At 38.2% G+C, this 19,826-nt stretch overlaps 1 protein-coding gene across 3 annotated transcripts in view; it reads left to right on the forward strand.

Moving 5' to 3' along the window:
• Positions 1-19,826, forward strand: part of gnb1a (guanine nucleotide binding protein (G protein), beta polypeptide 1a) — a 31,682-nt gene that overhangs the window by 1,435 nt on the left and 10,421 nt on the right. Inside the window, exons 1-3 of one of the 3 annotated variants that reach the window (XM_086278370.1) lie at positions 17,492-17,636; positions 18,950-19,056; positions 19,678-19,716. In XM_086278370.1, the coding sequence (XP_086134496.1) occupies positions 19,000-19,056; positions 19,678-19,716 (96 nt within the window). In that variant the 5' untranslated portion in view covers positions 17,492-17,636; positions 18,950-18,999. Of the gene's footprint in view, positions 1-17,491; positions 17,637-18,198; positions 18,356-18,949; positions 19,057-19,677; positions 19,717-19,826 lie in introns of those variants that run through there. The other 2 variants (XM_086278371.1, XM_086278372.1) reach the window with 2 other exon arrangements.

Genomic DNA, 19,826 nt, shown 5'->3' on the forward strand with positions numbered 1-19,826 from the left:
TGTATGGCACAGATATGTTAACAAATTCCACGTTTAATCAACAGTCAGCCACCCAGTTCTTCAGCTTGGCCTTTCGTTATAATGCTCAGCGCGTTAAAGTAATATGAATTTGCATCGATTACCAAGCCGTAGGGCCGCTGTATGATCGCGAGGAAAAGGGCAGGCACGGCTGTGGATCTGATTGTGGCCATAGCCATTTTAGTTTCATGAGAGTTAACCCAGCGTCAGTTAGGTTGAACACAGTTAGGTTGATTTTAGACTTCTTCTTTTAACGGCGTGGAAACAAGATTGACGAGATCCAATTAGACAATCTGTTTATCTCAATCACGGCTCCGTTGCAGTGCAAGTTGTTAGCAGCTACAGTAACCGTGCCCAGCCGGGCCGCGCCGCTCCATAGTATCTCAAGCTCTAGCCCGGAAAACGGGCATGCTTCCTCAAAGGTGAAGCAGCATATCCCAGTCGGCACACTGTCGTAGAGGGTTAAGATAGAAATGAATTGGAACAGTTGTATTTAGCGGCGGGAAATGTTTCGTAAGTGGGTTCAGCGGCGAGGTTGGACGTGCTGTCGCAGGAAGCTGTGCTGTGCGCCTCCGACAGCACCGAGACGAGCTATATGAAGCCTGGCGCTTATACGGACTTTGGAGGCCAGCAGTATTGAGATACTGCATTAGAAAAATCCGTGACCGCACGTAGACTATTTTCAACCGTTTTAGGAAAATTGGTGGCGTTTCTTAAGAGAGCTAGCCGTTTTTAATGGCTCACAAAGATGAATTCATTTTGCCAGTGTGCCCCCTCCCTCCGCCTCCTCGAATGAATGGGTTCCTGTATTCAGGGCCCAAGCAGCTGCAATGAACAAGATGGCGTTCAAAGCCTTTTTCATCACCGCTTTTTCTCAGACAGAGAGAGGCAGCTGCCGAGCATCGGATGGGTTTAGGCTTGGCAAGCTAGATCTCATTGATTATCCTCATTCTAAAAATGTGCAGAATGTATTTTCATTAAAAACGTTTTCATTCTCATAGCATTCCTGGTCAGATTAATCCAGTATGTGCACCTCACTTACAGGACAACATGGTGGGGAAAGGGGTGTTGTACATCTTGACTGTGAACCTGAACATCAGGGGATCTGAAAATTACATTATATCTTTAAATACTGTATATGAAATGTATTTTTTATTTAGATTTTAATATTATACTTATTTTCTTTTTTAGAATTTTTTAACCACACCTTAGGGAATGGGATGTTTCTTCTCAATCCTCACAGCTGCTTAGGGATGTGATAGAACAGATTACATAATTTAAAGAGAGAAAGATGTAATGGCTTCTTTAGATTTTTAAGTTATTTCTTTCACATTTTGTTATTGTTGCAGTAACAGGTATTCTGCTTATTTCCAAAACTTATTCTGTTTCTGTGTGCCTGTATATCAGACACATTTTGTCTATTTGTTTTTAATCATGCCTATTCATTTCTTAGTCACAATTAGATTTATTTTAACACTGATCCAAAACTTCCAGTTCTAATCTCTTCATACTAATCACATCATACCTCACAACTGATTTGATGGAAGTTAAGTTTGGGAGAAATCTATGGCATTATTTGTTTTTGTATGAAGTGGTCTGGTTTTCTAGGCTTGTGGCCAGACCTGTAATAAACTACAAATAAAAGAGGAAGTTTATGCAGAACAGTATACTGTGAATAGTTAAGGTTTTATTTGTAGCACTTTTGGGTTAAGCGCAACCTGTATGCACGCCCAAAAGCATCCAGTTATCAAACCAAGCATAAAACATTGTTCTATTTATTGTTAATCAGCTCACATGACCTGGATGTGACCCACTCTATATTGGCACCCTGAATATATCCAACACTGTTTTTCTTTGGCCCTGTTGGAAAGCAATAGAAAAAGCTGCATGAATTTCTCCAGCATTTTATTGATGACTTTGCCTTGAAACAAGTCATATACGACAGGCCTGCCTAAAAGCATTAATTGCAGAATTGTCTGTTTGAGACTGAGTTTGTGCACAGTGTAGCTTGTCAGTAGCTTAGCTGTGAGTGAGTAGCACCACAAGATAATGACCATGTGTTTAAAACCTGAATAATTATCCTGTTGGCCTGGGATTTGGGTGGGTGGGTGGGTGGGTGGGGGGGGGATTGTCATCCAGTTTATTTTTTCCCTCATTTAATCTGGGAGTACTGTATATGAATGGGATTAAATTCTTAGATATGTGGATTTCAGTCTTTGGGATTATGTGGCTTTGGTTAGTGATAGTGCTTATTTATTTTTATTTTTTTCACATCAGGCATGATCCTGCTTTTCACTGTCCACTGTAAAAAGCAGATGTGCTGAGGGGCCAAATAAATATGGGCGTACATATAAGTACATACAAGTGATTGATACCTTCACAGGATTACCCCTCTACCCTCTCTTTGATAAAATACCTTTTTCATTCAAGTGTTGGATACCTGAACTCGCAAGATGTGTTGTATGTTTGTGACAGCCTTGGCTGTAACGTAACTTCTGACCAGACCAAAATGATGCAAATTTTATATACTTGTGGCTCCAAGAGACCAAAAAGCAAGAGTGGTTGGATCCAACGTGGTGGTGGTTTTGTCTCATTGACCATTATGGTATATTATGATTTCTTAGTTAGTGACAGTCTCCACATCTTTGGTTTGCATCTGGTAGGTTCAGGTTTTGTTTTTGGTTTTTTTTTTTGTTGTTGTTAGTTTTTGTTTTCTTTTACTCAATGAAAAGACGCATGCACTCACAGATTAGTATAGCATTAATGGTGCTGGACTGTGGGAAGAACCCAGAGCCCCTGGAGTAAACCCACACAAGACCAGGGAGAACATGCAAACTTAAACCTGCTTCACACAAGCTGGTTCAATCCAGAATTGTAGCAGTGAGTGTGAACACCATGACAACATAACTTTTCTATTGAGGTTCCTAATAGATCTGTAGTATGAATATATACCAGTCCCAATTCAGTGCCACAGAACATGTTTAATAATGGTTCTTTAATAACATTTATGGTTGGTAATCAATACATTTAGTCAGTAAAGCCCTATCACATCTAGACTGAAATAAAAGGCCTGCATTGAAATGAAATTGCCTTGGTTCAGTAGTTAGAGTTATGCATATCAGCCCCAAGTTTTTTGCATGTTAATAAACAAGATAATTTTATATCCTGTTAATATAGGATATATAATGCTTTTGAGCAATTCCCTGATTGTTGTAGCTGATGGGTAATGGCTGAATGTTCAGGAGTTTTGGTTTTATTGAGTGGGGAACTCTTCCGACTTTGTAATGGCTTTTTCACTGTTTTCCAGTGGACTGGTCCTGTTTAGCATGGCCATTGCAAGTGTTATTCAAGTAGTCACAGTACTGCTGCAAAACTGAAATTTTGTTTCCTAAATTCTGTACAAATTTATGATAGTTTTTTAAAATAAAAAAAGTGAGAAAAACTGCCCCCTTTTTTTTTTTTTTTTTATATAGTTATGGAGTTATAAGTATACAACTACTGTAGCCTGATCCAACTTCAGATGTTTTCCAACAGCCACACAAGTATTACTACAAAAAGGCTTAGTTGTGCAAATGCAAATTCAGGTATACTACAATGCTTGATAGAAAGCGTAGGATACATTATGTAAAGTTTGAGTTTCAGATTCAAGATAAGAACGAAATAATGCATTATTTGCACTTAATTGAAGATGCAATTTTTGGGTAAATAATTATTTCCTGTTGCATAACAACCCTACATTTCTATCTACCTATATCTGACTTAAAACTTCACTGTGCCTGTATATTCATCTCAGTTTCTTCAAAATAAAAAGGAATCATGACACATTTAACGGGGTCTGTGTAAAATGTTTCCTTTAAGGAAAATTGGTAGCATGCCATTTAACTGTTGGTTACAAGCCACAACAAATCAGTTTTCTGCGAAGCATTTTGGGGTTCTGGTTTCTAACACAGACAGTTTCATGTAAGAGTTGATGGAAAAATACTCAACAGTATGGGCGTGGAACTTGAGTTATCCATTGTACTATGCCAAGCTCTTGAATAAGTATTTCTCTTCATCCACAATAGTGACTTTATCAGCGACATTATTTGTGAATATTAATTTTAAAAGACCATTAGTCGCAGCCTCTGCAGTATGCCTTCATTACTATACTCATAGGTCTTGTTGGTTGAGCAATCTAAATCCTTTCTTCTTCTTTGTGTAATACAGCTCCTGAAAGCAGCACAAGCGCAGTTTCATCAGGGTGTGTTGATCATCCATAAGCAAATGTGCAGCTAAAGACTGTGATGGGATCGCTGTGCTAGTACAGCTTTGTTCTAACAATATCTTTCAGAAGATAATAAGTTTCTTAGCATCCACTGGTGCAAGTTATCTAACTATTAATTGCATGCACACCAAACATGTGTTTCAGCCATATACATATGAGCACAGATGCAGGCATACATTAACACTAAGTGTTAATAGAAGTCTCAAGGCTACAATGTACAACTTCCAAATTCAAATTTTAGAGCTATTCACAAAGATTATGAAACTTGGCACTGAGTGCAAATGCCAGCACACCCACAACAACAGCAGGGCTTTCCCTCTTTACCACAGCAAGGTTTATAGTGAGGGAGCCCAACAGTAGAATCAAAAACATCTGCATTAAAAGTTCCTCGAATAGTTCAAAGAGGAAAATTTTAGCCTTTTCTAGTTGCAGGAATTTTTCATCAGCCATTAAAGCCTTTTTGAAACTTGGGCCTTTTACCCACATGTCATCTGGAGGAACCTAGGTTTATATTCAGTTTCTGAGCCAATTTTCCTGTCTAAAAAGTCCCTGCTCAAGTTGTAGTACTTGGTAATGGCCCAGGAAGTAAGTACGGTAGTCGTTGATTGTTTATACACAAAACCCAGATCTGTTCTGTGCTACTTGCCCTGCTAGTACAGCTGCTTGCCAGGTATTTTCAGTGAGCTATGCATCTAAATGTATTGCCATAATTAATGTGACTGATGCATAGCAGAGAAAACTGTCAACATGTAGAAAATGTTTGCGTTAAGAACTGCGATGGCAACATGAAGCAAATTCCATGTCATCCAGAGTCCAGTTTCCTGTTTTATGTACAGAAACAGGTCACAGGTAATCCAGTGCCTTATCTAATGTAGCACTTGTAACTTATATCAAACATCTGTTTTGTTTTTTTGCTTTTTCTTGTTTGGTTTTTTTTGCCCATCATTGGAAACACACTACTGGACACTCAGTTATAATTTAAAAGGCAATTTAAAAAATGAATTTTAAGACTGCAAACTGAACATTTTTGTGTTTGTTTGTGTGTGTGTTCTGCTACCTTTAGTGGCAATGCAGGCCAGCTCTCTCAAAAGTGTCACTACCCTAAAGTGGCAGCTACAGTGGTTTACACCAGGATGTTACATTTCCTGAACACAATCACAACTTAAACGCAAAATGATTTGCTTTTCTTGAGTCATGGTTTAAAAATAAATAAATAAATCAAAGGCATATTGGAGTTGGTTTTAATGCCTTACATTGTTATAGGTTATACAATTTAAAGTATTCTATTCAGTTCAGATCTTCCTCTCAGAAGTCTCATACATTTTTGTTAACAGAATCATTGACATAGGTTGCCATCTGCTAACCTCACTAACAGAACTGTAAAATTTTAAACATAACAAATTTATTATTATTTAAGTTATATTGAACATGATCCGTTATATAACATTCACCAATTGGATAAAAGAACATTTAAAGTTTATTTGGTACTGTAATTGATTTATCAGTAAAGATTGTTTTAAGTAGTGGCAAGAACAGATTACTTATGAAAGGTGTGCAGTAACAAATAAAGATTTGTTTCTCAATCTGTGTCTTGGCAAACATTCTTAGTCTTTTTTTATAGCTCCAGGCACTCCCAAGTGTCAATATTACAGCGAAAATTCTTCCTAAGCCTTTCCCACTGTTTAGATTTGTGTATAGTTTGACTGTAGGTGCTGTTATGCTTACATAACTTGTCACCGCTGGCCCAAAGGTCTTAGCCACTGTTTTGAATATTCAAAGTAAGTGGCACCAGAGCCGCTTGGTGACCCACACACTGGCCATCACTGTCATCACTTACACCGTAACCCTCCCACAAGCCCATAACAAACTCTGGCCGTCTTTTGCATGTGGATTTCACCGCCTGATCTGGTTTGAATAGAGACCATCTCTGTGTCTATTTACATTCTCGCCCTTATATTTGACTGCAAAGGGAAAATGTGACTAAACCTGAATCCCGAGATGACTGGGAAAGACAGCTACTATTAGTGAGTGTTCTTCCTCTTCAAAGCAAGAAAGGCCACAGTCACTTGAGCAAGAGTGGGGTAGCTGTCATGTGACTCTTCACACACTTGTTCCTCTCTTGGAAGCTTGGGGAGAAAACACAGGGGGAGGGGTGTGATTATTAATGCAATCAAAGGAGTGTATTTTATGCTTTAAATAAAGTCATGCTTTTGGCTTTGGGCTAGCCTGACCTTCCCTCCCTTTCCTTCCCCCCCCCCCCCCTTACAGTTTTAATTAACTATTAACTCATTTATATCCAAGTATGAAAAGATGGTTGTGCAGCTTTGTAGCAAGTAAATGTTAAAATGCATGAACTTTCTTGACATATACAATCTTATCTTTTTAACAGGCATATTTTTTTTTTCCTCTCGATGCTATTGTCAGAAAAAATTCTGAGCATTAGGAATAGCTTTTTTTTTTCTTCTTTTTTTTTTTTTTTCTTTTTTTTAAAGGTTGAGCCTCATGTTAGAATTCTGTTTTCTTGTTAGTAATGATCAGTTATATTGCAGAGCAGCTTATGTGCATTAAGTTTTTGTTTTGTTTTTGGCTAGGTTTGCCTTTTGAGAGCATCTTGTTCTGAAATGTGGTCTGAAAAATGCCTGCTATTTCTACCAACAATGTTTTCTGTCTAGCAAAAGAGCACACAGCATCATGGAATGTTTCACTAATCAATCAATTAAACACTACTGTCAGTCGCATTGATGTTATGTCCCCTATCATCAGACATTACCAGCACAGGCCAACCACACTGACGGTGCATGCATACAAAATCGTGTCCAGTAAAAGGGATGGTTCACACAGCATATATAAAGAACACTCAAATGTAGGGCTGGGTAATTGGTTGAGTTGTATTGTTGTAAATTTTTCATTGTAATGATTGTGCAAATAAGATGAATCATTGTAAAAGGAAATATGTTTTCTTATGCCTTGCGATTTTTCTTTTCTTTTTTTAATTTAGGCTTCCCCTTCCCTTTTCAGCACTGCACCCTAAAACCACAAACCTCCAGTAAACAGTGGATTGTTCACTCAGTAAGGTTAGGGTTACCCCACTGATGTTTTTTCTTTTTTTGCAATAGTAACTTTACCAACAGACATTGGCAGCTAGCCAATTATGCTAAAGTTTTCTCAGCTGATTCAAATTAAAAATAATAATAAAAATAGTTCCTTTACAATTTTTTACAAATTATTACAGACGTCATAGTTGCTGTTGTTGGGTTTTTTGGGGGGGGTTTTCAGACTTTTATTTTGTGAAATTTCAATTAGATTTTGTCCAAGATCTAAAAAAAACAAAGTGTAGGATATTAGACAAACCTTTTTTCTACAAATGAAATAAGGTTAGGCATTTTATTCAACATCACTCTGTAATTACACCTCCACAGCGTTTGTTTGCTGTGGGGTTGTTATGTGGTGATGAGCTTTTTCTTCCAGTTCAGACATTGCTGATCATGCTGGAGTTGGAGCCAATAATCGAACATTAGTCTAAACTATTACAATGCAAAAAGGTGTGTTTATAAAATTTCATTCATATCCAAATTAGCTTAAAAAATCTCCAAGTGCTCTTGAGGATTAACACTTTGACTGCTGCATTCAGGCTGAAAGAAAGCAGTAGATGGGGCTAGTATTTAGTTTCAACTAACTTAACTGTGTTTTGTTGTTGTTGGGGGGGGGGGGGGGGGTTTGCTTTAAAATAACATAGCTTACCTAGTAATTAATTATGTTGTTGGACATAGCATCCTGAGACATGGAGTGCTTATGGATTTCCATCTCATGTCATAGAAATGTATCATAAAGCCATCTGTTTTTGGCAGCTGTGCAGAGTCACACATGTTCATCCCCCTGTGATTGATGGTATTCTTATGTCTACATGCCAGAAATCCAGGATATAGAAACTTGAGTTCCACCCAAAATGGGTTGGTAGTGCAGTGGTCATTTTTATCTTATAGAGATTAAGCTGGATAGAAAATTTGTCTGTAAGATGTTTGTTCACACTACCAGAGCCTTCACTTCTCCAGATTGGTCACAGTGTAATGCTCATGCAGAACATAAATTCCATAAAGTGTTGGTTTTTTGATTGCATTGATTAGTATACTTTGAGTAACAGAAGCAAGGAAATGGTGCATTGTGCCATTGACAGTATTGGTGGGGGAGGGTTTCTTAAAATAATTGATATCTAAAATTGGCTTTAGTGGACTTGGTACATATTATAATTCTAAAGCATACATAGAGAAATATCTTGTTTGTGGGGATATCAGTCTGTGTACGTCCAGTAGGGCTGCCACAAACGATTATTTTGATAGTCGACTAGTCACCGATTATTTATGCGATTAGTCGACTAATCAGATCATCATCCACTGGACGTAAAACTACAGCTTATTGCACCAGCAGCATCTGCTCTTATATAACTATCATTAGCTTACAGCTTTAAGCTTTTAAGGTGCTAACTAAAAATAAAGACAAGATGATAGTTTATTCAATTTTAATGAAATTTACAGATTGTTTCGGTGAAGTTTAATAAACTCCTTGCTATCTAAAATATAACAGGACAACGGAGTATATTCTCCAGCATCTCACACTTCTGATAATCAGCTGTCTGCTTGACGTTTATTCAGCTGTGTAAAAACTATAACTTTAATCTCAGACAAACCGATTTACTCAGGAACAAATAAAATACTAAAAAAAAAAAAAAAAAAAAAGCCAAACAACAACATTTTTAATTTATCTAAGTGACTCATATATATTTAACCTGAGTAGCGAAAGACGGCGGTGGGTTTGAAAACAATTTGCCGGGAGTCCGGTGTTCTCACCGCGCTAGTGACCTAGCCCCCGGCTAGCTATCGAGCTAGTGGGTAACAGACGTCTCCGAAAACGTCGGAGCGCTTTTGAAAATATGTGGTGTCCTGATAAACTGAGCCGATATTTGAGGTTTACACAGCTACATTCTCGGCTGAAAATATGTTAAACGTTTATTTTGTGACCCAGAAAGAATAATAAGAGTAATATTAAAACTAACTAGCTGCCGCCATTGTTGGAAACTGAGCTGGGCCGCGCTATGAATTCTGGGACACAGCTGCTGCTTCTTCTTCTTCTTCAGGGTTTAACGGCAGCTGGCATCCTTGTACATGCAGTGCTGCCATCTTCTGTTTCAGTCCGTTATTACACTCTTAAACCCTGCTACTTATTCCTGCGTCTTTTGGGATCTTACAAAGCTTCAAACGACGCGTCGACTATTAAATCAGTCGTCGACGATTTTGATAGTCGACGTAATCGTGACTAGTCGACAAATCGTGGCAGCCCTAACGTCCAGTATGAGTGTTTCAGAGGCGAAAAAGTATGGATAATAGTGAATAGTTGAATTTGTGGTACATTTCCAAAACTGTTGGGGTAACTGAAGTCTGTGTACTGTACTTCTTTTCTTTTCAATAAATCTTACAGTTGATTTTTGCACCTCCACTTGCTCACTTAATCAGAACTGTGCCATCTTATGCATACTCATTTGTAGCCTCAGGACTTTACTCTACATTCATTGGAGCAAAATGGGTTATGAGGCCCAAGGCTATTCATATTTAGTTCAGCCATTCTTGAGACTCAGAAAGATTTGCAACCCACCTTCTCAAACAGTGATTTAAGTACTAATCCCCATCTTGTCAACCTTTCCCCGTCATCTAATTTATATCATTAGTGGCACAGTATAAAGTGAAAGTGCAGAAATATCCACAGTTAAACTTTCATGTTAATTTTAGTTGCGTAAACATAAAAAGTGGTTATGCTCCCCCTTCTTTTTTCTAGTACCAAGTCCTGTGTTGGTCGTGGGTTTCACTATAACTGCTTAAGCATTTTATTCACTTGACTTTATTTTGGGGTTTTCTCCTCTTTCCCCTAGTGACTCTGCTGATGTTTCAGCGGTTTATGTTTGTATTCAACTTCAAACATGCTACATGACCATCTGACTTATTTTCTAGTATGTTCAAAAAATGGTAATGGCAAAGAAAACATTAACAACTTAAAAACTAAGGCACTTAAGGTGCTTAACAGTTTGTGTTAACCAAGGAGTGTCCCTTTACTGTTACAAAACAGTGGGCTATATTGGTAAAAGTAAAATGAATGGTCATAAAAATGCAAAAATCTCACTTTAGTTTTTCCCAAGTCAAATTATCAAATGTGATGTCAGTACAGTTATATACATTTTATTAAATCCTTGAAAGTTGAATGTGGCATATAAATTACAACAGTGCAGTAATAACAGAAATGGTCTTAAAAATAATAATATGGTATTGAAACTCTGGTATTTCGTGTCACCGGTGTGAAAACCATTTCATAGTGCATTCATTCATACTGATGCTAGCTAGTCAGGGAAGGGGAAGGAATCACTTCCTGCTCCACAGTGCTGTAGCTGCCTTGTAAACAAGCCGCTCAGAGCTGAATGGTGTGTTGGAAAATGACAAAGTGGATGAGATTGGTGGAGCTTTTAAAAAATGCCCAGGAGCGATTCCCTTATGTCTTGTGTTACTGCATCATCACCCCCTTTGTCCTTTCTTCCTTTGTGACCTGGTTGTGTTTCAGTTACATTTACAATGGATCACTACCTCACAGCACTCGCCCACCAGTAAGACTTAGAAATCATGCACTTACTGTATCTTTTGCCTGTTTTTATACTCGAACAAATTGAACTATAACATATTTAAATATAGAAAGTTTTACAGTTATATACGTATTTGAATTGGTATTCATAAAGTTTTGTTTTTTGGTTATCCAAATGAAACAAATGTTCTAGAAATAATCAAGATGTACTGTGATGGTAGTCAGTTGCGACAATCCTCAAATATTTTTCAGTAGACATACCAGTCACACAAATGTTTGACTGTTGTGGAACGTTAAAATTCTCAGTTTTGCTTTTACTTTCATTCTGATATGGCCCAAAGCCTTTAACATTAGTCTTGAAGCATGTCTCAATTATTATGCTCATCTCCTACAGTGTAACCAGTTGTCATGGCTTAACTTGATGTCAAACAGCAAAGGTTTAGGATGTTTTAAATGCTGTAAAGTTTAAAGAATAGACAGGAAGAAATAAGGTAGCTCCTCTCCACATAGTTTTCTAAAAGCCGTTGCTGTTCCTAGAAGTGCATTCCCCAGGTTTTAGGGAAACCATCTGCCATTTTCGTTTTCTGACTTGAACCCAGATAAAATACCACATAACCTTTTTTTTCTTTCTTCCAGATATAAATGTCGAAATCAGAGAGGGATCTAATCACATTTTCGGGGGGAGTAGGTTTGGTATGATATGCATATTTAGTGTGTATTTTCAGGGGGGAAAATATTCCTTTTTTTTTTTTTTTTAACTTTCAGATTTTTAGTTTCACACACTTGTGCAGAAGCAACGGTGACATTCTTTTACACAGCCTGCGTTTTTAAACCAGGTGTGATTTTTAGCAATGTAAAACTATCCGCAAACACAATGATGCAAAGCACATAACTGGAAATGGGTTGTTGGCGTAATGTTGCATGTGTTTTCATGCAAACACTTCAGTCTGTTTGACTGTAGTGTAACATTGTCACCCAGTAAGAATAAAACTGCAGCAAAGAAATGTCTTAATGCTCTCAGCTACACATTCTACTGTGAACACAAATGTTGTAAAATTACAACGTTCATTAGTATTTGTCAAATACCACTTACATATATTGAGTATCGGACTAATTAATCTTTCTGTCCAGTTCACACTAAACATGTTGGATATTGTGCTGAGGACCTGGCGTTGGATTTGGGGCGTTGGATTTGAGGATTTGGGCGTTGTTACTGTGAATTGAAGTTCACTCGGCTTAAATTCTTTGAACAGGTTTGGGAGCCAGTCTTTTAAATGCTTGCTAAAAATATTTCCTTTCCTCATCTGAAGTACTGGATAATATCGTTTGTATATTGCCTTTTTGAATCGGTTGTCATACTTTCATCACCCCACCACCCCCCTCCAAAGCAAAGTCCCTCCATAGACTCTGACTTATCAATGAGTAGAGCTATCTTGGCAGCTGCATTCTTCCATGTATAGTTTTTGCCTGTGTGGTTTCTCCTCCAACAGCTAAGGACAGACTTAGAACACTTGTAGCCAAATGTCTTCAGTTCTGGTAGACTTGTTGCCTATATGCTGCCTACAGTACCAAAGGAAATGAGTACAACACGTTTAGAGAATTTTTGTATTGAATGGTGACCTTCTTATTCACAACTACCATACCTGCATGGGAAGTGTTTGCAAAATGTGTGAATTATAGCTGCAGCATGCACCACCATTACTAAATTCTCTTTTTGTAGGAAACGTACTAAAATTCAGACATAATTATTTAAAAAGGGAAAAATAAATGGACCACACACAATTCAGTCCTTGGTTGGCACATTTCCTTTGCGATTTTAAGCATTAGACTCAGCGGATGCTAAAATAATCTAGCCCAATCTTAGGTCTTTTCTTTCTTTTTTAGAAGTCTTTATAACACATATTAATTTGTATCTGTTTGTTTAGTCCTGCATGTGGGATGTTTAATGGCCATTTGTAAATTATAGTTACAAAAAATATCCAGGTTACACTATTCTAAACTAGTAGGTCTTATAGTGCCAGTTAACATAACATTAAATGTAATGGCTGTTACAATAATAACTCTGTGACATCACATGGAAGGGTCCATGGGCTGCCAAGCTAAGAGTAAATACAGAAACTGACATGATGGTTACAAGTGACCTGTCCCACTGCATCCTCGGTCTTGATTATTTGTTTACGAGCATGGGCCAGGTCTAATCTAAGTCAGACTGACCTAATTCTGTGTGAAGTGCTAGCCTATCCTCTGGTGTTGTAACTCTCAACACACTGCCTCCTGCTGGATCTCCACCCTCCCCTCGGTCTCTTTGATCTGCTTCTTTTTCTTCTTCGATTTTATATTCACCTTTAGCATAATGCTGCCAGTTATTATTTCCAGAGTAACCTGTTTCCATAGCCTGGTTCAAAAACATAAATGGACAATGGCAAACACGATTGTAATAGAAGAAACCACCGAGCAAGTGTATTTGTAAGTGTGTGTGTGTGTGCTGTCGCCACATCCGCTAAATGTTTTGACAAAGGGAAGAGAGAGACGAGCATAGCTAGGGAAACACCCTTAAAAAGGAAACGCCTGCTTAGAGAATCTATGCATTTGTATCAAGGTGGAGGCTGCATGCTGACACAGATGATCAGTAGCTAAGGCACTGCAACAGCTAGACAGCTACCAACTGGCTTGCGAGCAAGAGCAGCCCCCATCCATACCGTGCTGCAGCTCATACGGTTTGTTTCTACTAGCAGCAAATCTGCCTCAACCTAAGAGGCACATTAAAGGTCAAGAATTTAAAAACAAAAAACCTTGAGACAAGTTGGCAGGAACAATCAGACAAGTGAGATGGGAGCAGCCCCGAAGGAATAAAAGGGTGGGGCAGCTGGTATCGAGGCAGGAGGGTGTAAATTATTTAGCCCACCACCCTGCCTTTGTGCCTAATACATGGCTTTTTGTCTTGGTCTCCGAGCTGGGCAAGAGTTAGAAATGTAAAAAATAAATTTTTTTTTTTTTTTTTAAATATTTGGAATACCTGTTTATTCATTTTTAAGAAATTAGAAGAGGTATTTTGTTGTTGCACCAGTGTACAGGCTTTCCACATTGTTTCTATTTATTTGTTTATATGTGCATTAGTCTTTATTTATAAGATTCACTTGTCTTTTTTGGCATTTTATTTGTGAATGAAAATATGAGGTCTATAGGAATATATCTGGCTTTTGGAAAGATAAAAAAAAACCAACCCAGTGCTGGATAGGGCTGCACGATTTTGCATAAAATGAGAATCACGATTTTTTTGGCTTAGAATTGAGATCACGATTCTCTCACGATTTTCTTTTCCAGTATAAATATTTATTGCACTTATTAACTGCACATCAACTTCGTAACAGTTGAGACTGAACATAAAAACAATAAATAAACATAAAAACAACAAATGTCTCACGTTTTGTTGTTGCCGCAAAATGTTGTACTGCTTGAAATTCCGTCTCCACCGTTGCTCGACACTGCGTGCATAGAACAGGTAGTGCAACAATAGAAAAATAGTTGCGGGACGGCACTGTGTAGCGTTTGTCTAGGGTGTTGATCATTTTCCTAAATCCCTCGTTTTGCACAGTGTTGATGGGAGCCATATCTTTGGTCAGGTGATAAGTGATAGCCTCCGTAATTTCTTTGAGTTCGACGGGTATAGGGAAGCGGTGTATAAGGTTCCCGTTATTGATGTTTGGGTGGTTGACCGGAACGGATTTTCTCCTGTCACTTTCTCGTCATCCCTGACGTGCTCTCCGTTGTTTTTTCCCTGCTAATTTTAGCATCACACGGCACAGCTTCTGTATCACGTGGTATAAGGCTCCGCCCTTGTCATTTGTTGAGCAGGAAGAGTGAGCGCTTGTTTTCATGCAGATTACGTCCCGGATCAAAATGCGGTACAGTCGTCGTTTTGTTTTGTTTTTTTGTTTTTTTTTTGTTGTTGTTGTTGTTTTTGTTTGTTTTTTTGTTTGTTTTTTTTAAATCGTTGTCATTTGGAAATGAGATCGCACATAAGTATGAATCGAGATCGCGATTTTCTAACGATTAATCGTGCAGCCCTAGTGCTGGATAGGTATAATCTTTCTTTGTTAGTCCTGGATGCCATGAAGCATATTGGGCCTTGCTCCCCTTTACCAAGCGGTTAATTAGCAGCTACCCTCCCAATTGTCCTCTGCTTGTTCACTCTCATTAGTTTAATCTGGCTCTGTCCTCCTGTTTGCCTCTTGTCTATATCCCCTTGTGCACGAGGACACTGTCATCACACGGAGTTATCTTGTCTACCCCAAAATCTGCTGCCTCACCTCACACTAGACCATTTTGTGCATGTCCCTTTACCTGTGATGCCTTACTTTTTTTGTTATGTCTTAATTAAGATATACACTTGATAATTTATCAGATGTTTTGATTAGTTTTCTCTGTATTTAGTGTTAAGTGTCATTGGCATAAATTATACTAGCAACTTTTTTTTATTTTTTTTCCTTAGTATTGCCATAGTCACTTCCAAAAAAATCACAAAGGGAAAAATGTTCAAGAGTAAAAAGATGATGGCCTTTTTAATGAGGTAACTCTTGTATTTAAAATTTAACTCGGACTCAAAATTTGAGCAAACTCAAATTTGCTCTCTGAAATCCACAAATTCGTTCCTTCACAAGAAATATTTTTGAAATGTTTTGAGATATAGGCTTACCAACTAAAAAAGGGGGGGGGGGGAATCGGATATTATACTGTTTAATGAAACGCCAGCAGAGATGACATCTGATAAAGACCTATAAATGTGTATGCTGTGAAAATGGATGCTGTATTTGTGATCATTGTGTATGGGAAGAAGAAATACCAATGAAGTCTCTGTGTATGGAGTCAAATTACACTTCCTCTCTCCTTGTCAATGTGTTGTGCTCGAGATGTCGGAGCTGATAGGAGTGGCTGGAAAATGTGAAGTCTGCTTCTCTCCTCCTCTTTCTACTCCTCCTCCCCCACCACCTCTCTAAAAATAGCTGGCAGAAAGAGAAGGCAGTGAAGTCGAGGCTCTATCTGTTGGGCTGCCAGTGGTTTCAACACTCCCACCACCAGCAAAAGGGAAAAGAGTCCTCTGAATCACACCTTTTTTATGCTAATTCTAATCTCAACTAGTGCTTGATATTACGTTTTTGCCAATAGACTTCTATAAATTTCTACCATTTGAATAAATTTAGCATTTCAGAGGCTGTTATTTTGGAGCTCAGACACCAAAATTTTAATTCATTCATGCACAAAATTTTCTAGGATCAAACCGTGAAATGTTCATGACACGCTACATTGATCCCCTGACCTCTGGCAACTCCACGTGTTTCACTTGCTAAAGACAGAAAGCCCCTAAAAACAAAGAAAGAAATGACAATAGCTGTAGGCCTCACATGAGAGCAACATCAGGACTAAACTCAAGCTTTTGCACATTTGAATGGTTCTAGCATATTTGTACAGCTCTATATTTTACACATACAGGCATATTATTTATGTAATATGTTATCTGTAGTCTAAAACGGTATACTGTGTAGATTACATGGATGTATTTAAATCTGAACCTGTAGGTTCCTTTTTTAGATTGCAGAAATTTAATATCACTGTAATGATTATGAAAAAAGGCTCATATGTTTACATCGTCTGTGTTCCCATCTAAAAATGTGCAGGAACAAAGTTAAGTTAATTCAGAAACTGCTTAAAAATATGTGTTAAAGATTGACAAAGAGCTCCAGAGTTCCCCCCCGGATTGTCCTCTGTCTTACACTCATTTAAAATCTGGACAATTATTGTAGCTAGAATAGATGTTGTGAATGATTTGGAAGCAAGAAGGCTCGTGTGAACAGCCAACAATGTTTCACACAGCAGACTCACCCCAAAAGTTCCTAGGCCATGGGAAAGCAGTGGAGCTAGTATGTTTTTTGGGTTGGTTTTTTTTGGGTTTTTTTGTTTGTTTTTCTTTGGGGGGGGGGGGGGGCAGGATCTGTGGCTCATTGTATTGATTTACAACAATGGTGTTTGACTGTTGTAAAGGAACATAGGAAGAACACTTTTGTACGCACACAAAAAAAAAATAGAACATTAAGGGTCAGAAAAGGACGATCCAACAGCAGTGATTGAATCTAAAAACCTTTCTTTTAAACTCAGTGCCCACCATGTTTTACTGCAATAGCTGTTAAAGGGAATTGGATCTTTCATGAGGTTTTATAGAAATGACTAAAATGAGAATAAGTAAATGGAGGGAATTTTTTTTTTAAATAATTCATAGGCTTTATAGAAAGGTTAATCGCAGCTGGACTGATTTTTCTTCAGCTGTGTTGCCAGTTGTGCATCCACTAACCATAACCTAGACTTTATCAACCAGTGGGATGCATCCTTTGTCTCCCTCACGCTTTTCAAATGCTTGTCTTACAGTTTAGTTATGCTCAGGTTGCAAAATCTGAACTTGCAATATCTTTGCAAAAAGTCCACTGGTAGTTTTAGTTTCTTTACCTGTGATTACTTAAAGAGTTAGTGCAGAGAAGACAAGAATTAGCCTGTGATATTACCATGAGACCTTTTTATCAAGATTAGGGGGCTAAGAGGACTTGCTTAGATGCAGACCCATTTACAGCACTAGCCAATCAGGTGACAGGTAGCTACTAAGATGTCAGGCGCCTGAAGGGTAAAGTGTTCATTCAGGTCTCGACACTCTTTAGGACAAAGGACCGAAACCCAGATAAACAGGAAGGTAAGATGTGTTTGCAGTGCAGATGGTAGTGTTCGTTAGCTTGTTTGACACACCAGGGAGTAATGATGCTTACGTTGTTGTCTTTAAATATTTAATTTTTATAAAATCTTGAGTTTGTATTTTTGAAGTGAAGATAGGAGAAACCCTAATGAAGACAATCACTTCATATTGAAATATAACACATTTCAATGAAATGGGGTCTTTTTTTTGTTTGTTTTCCTCCCCACTAAGCAGGTGAATTGGTCTGCTGATTTGTGTTGGCACCTAAATTTTTATTGGTGCTGAAAGTAGCAATGATTGTATCACTTCAGTTAATCTTCTGTCAGTGTAGAATTTCTGAGCTAGGGTTCATTGTTGTTATAGTATTTTTCTTTGAAGTCGAATTTGTCATCTTTCTGTGGATAGTGAAAGTGTCTGTGTTAACCAGAGGATTGGGGTCAGCAAGATAGCCACTGCTTTTAGGATCATCAGCAGGTTTTGTCTTAACCGGATTTGGCTGAGGAGCTGAATCAACTGTGTCCCAGGATTACAGGGATGACATTGGAGGAGAGTTTAGAGTCCCGAGGCCAGAACGTTGACAGCTTTGTCAGTCCCAGCCCATCATCTCAGCACCTTGGGGTTTCAGTAGTGCAGTGAAACTGCTGCTTTCTTGGTCTGTCTTGTTCCTTTCTTGATATCTGGACTTTTGATCCTTGCTCCGTTTTGTCAGTCAGTAGGGGGTATGTGTTTGGCCTGCATGGCCTAGTGTTTTTTTTTTTTTGTTTTTTTTTTTTTTTGTTTTGTTTGTTTTAATGTATTTTTGCCTTGATTCTGAAGAAATGGTTATCAGCTGCTCATTGTGGCCAGATGTTTGCCCAAGGGTTTGCTGTCGTTTGGGAGGGGAGAGAGAACAAATTCAGCATCATCCTCAAAATTGTTATCTTAAGCCTAAAGTAGCTGCCTAGTGCTTGTTGCTAGGTAACAGTTTCAAGCTGGCGAGGACAAGTCTTGAGCTGTCTAGAAAGCGATTCCCTGAGACTTTGTCTGGGCCTCACAGATTGGATTTAAAAGATACTGTGTGATCCCTGGCTTTTCTGTAACTAACAAAATGATAACATGTCCATAAATACATTAGAGAAGACAAAACGTAATTCCATTTTGGCCAGAATCACATGTAAATTTTGTGTACTAGCCAAAGTAATTTGTCAGCACCATATGTTTAATTCACATGTACTGTATTACAACTGACTGCGTTAATACTGTTTTTGTTTTTGTTTTTTTTAAAAGCAGCATGCGAAATGTATGTTGAGCATCTCGTTGCTTGTCTCCTTCAGATCAGCAAGAGTCTAGGCGGCGGAGCGAAGCGCACCATTAGCTGAGGAAAATGAGTGAACTGGATCAGTTACGCCAGGAGGCTGAGCAGCTCAAGAACCAGATCAGAGTAAGTCCTTCAGTCCCCGAAGTAACCTGCATTTGTTTTCTTTAAGTAGATTTATAAATCCAAATAACATTTGTCAGTGACCTCCAGGTTTTACACTAGTAGTGATAATAGGGGTTATGTACTTCTTGGTTTGTCCTATTAAAGTGCTTCAATACATTTTTACAGGCTTTATCACCTGTAGCAGTACTGTAATGCATATTGTCACATGATCAAAATCAATGTACCGTAAGCACCACTAACACTAGCAAACAAAAATAGCTGTGGGATGACAGTATTTCTGCATTGAGCCTCTACTACATTTTACATGACTGCTGTGGGCAAGAAGTTAAAGCTGCCTGCCAACGCTTGCTCAGGTTCCTCAGTAGCATCATTGCAGTGGGATGCCACTGAGCAGGAATCCAACTTGATTTACATTAATCTCACTTGTATTGCACCATAGTTTCTTATTATTTACTATTATTAAATGGATGTCGTCATTCCAGTGCATTTAAGATGTCAGACATTTATAGTGTAGTTAATTTTTTTTACAGAGTGCTTTAAAAGTAAGGAACCCCCAAACATGAAAGCATGCCATTTGCACATAAAATATGACGTTCTAATTTTACTGGCTGCTTTTTTCAGGATGCCAGGAAAGCGTGTGCAGATGCTACCCTGTCTCAGGTAAGCGCTATAGTTGTTATGATGTTGACTTGACATAATTTATTATTTTGAAACTTAAATGAAGACAATCGGCTTGATGTTTGGTTGGAAGGTTTTAATACTTTGACTAA

Source organism: Aulonocara sp. 'chitande type north' Nkhata Bay, linkage group LG20 (assembly GCF_057382095.1).
Source record: "Aulonocara sp. 'chitande type north' Nkhata Bay isolate Kocher_YH1m ecotype deep benthic linkage group LG20, A_spYH_male_GT1.1, whole genome shotgun sequence".
In the NCBI taxonomy this organism is placed as follows: domain Eukaryota; kingdom Metazoa; phylum Chordata; class Actinopteri; order Cichliformes; family Cichlidae; genus Aulonocara; species Aulonocara sp. 'chitande type north' Nkhata Bay.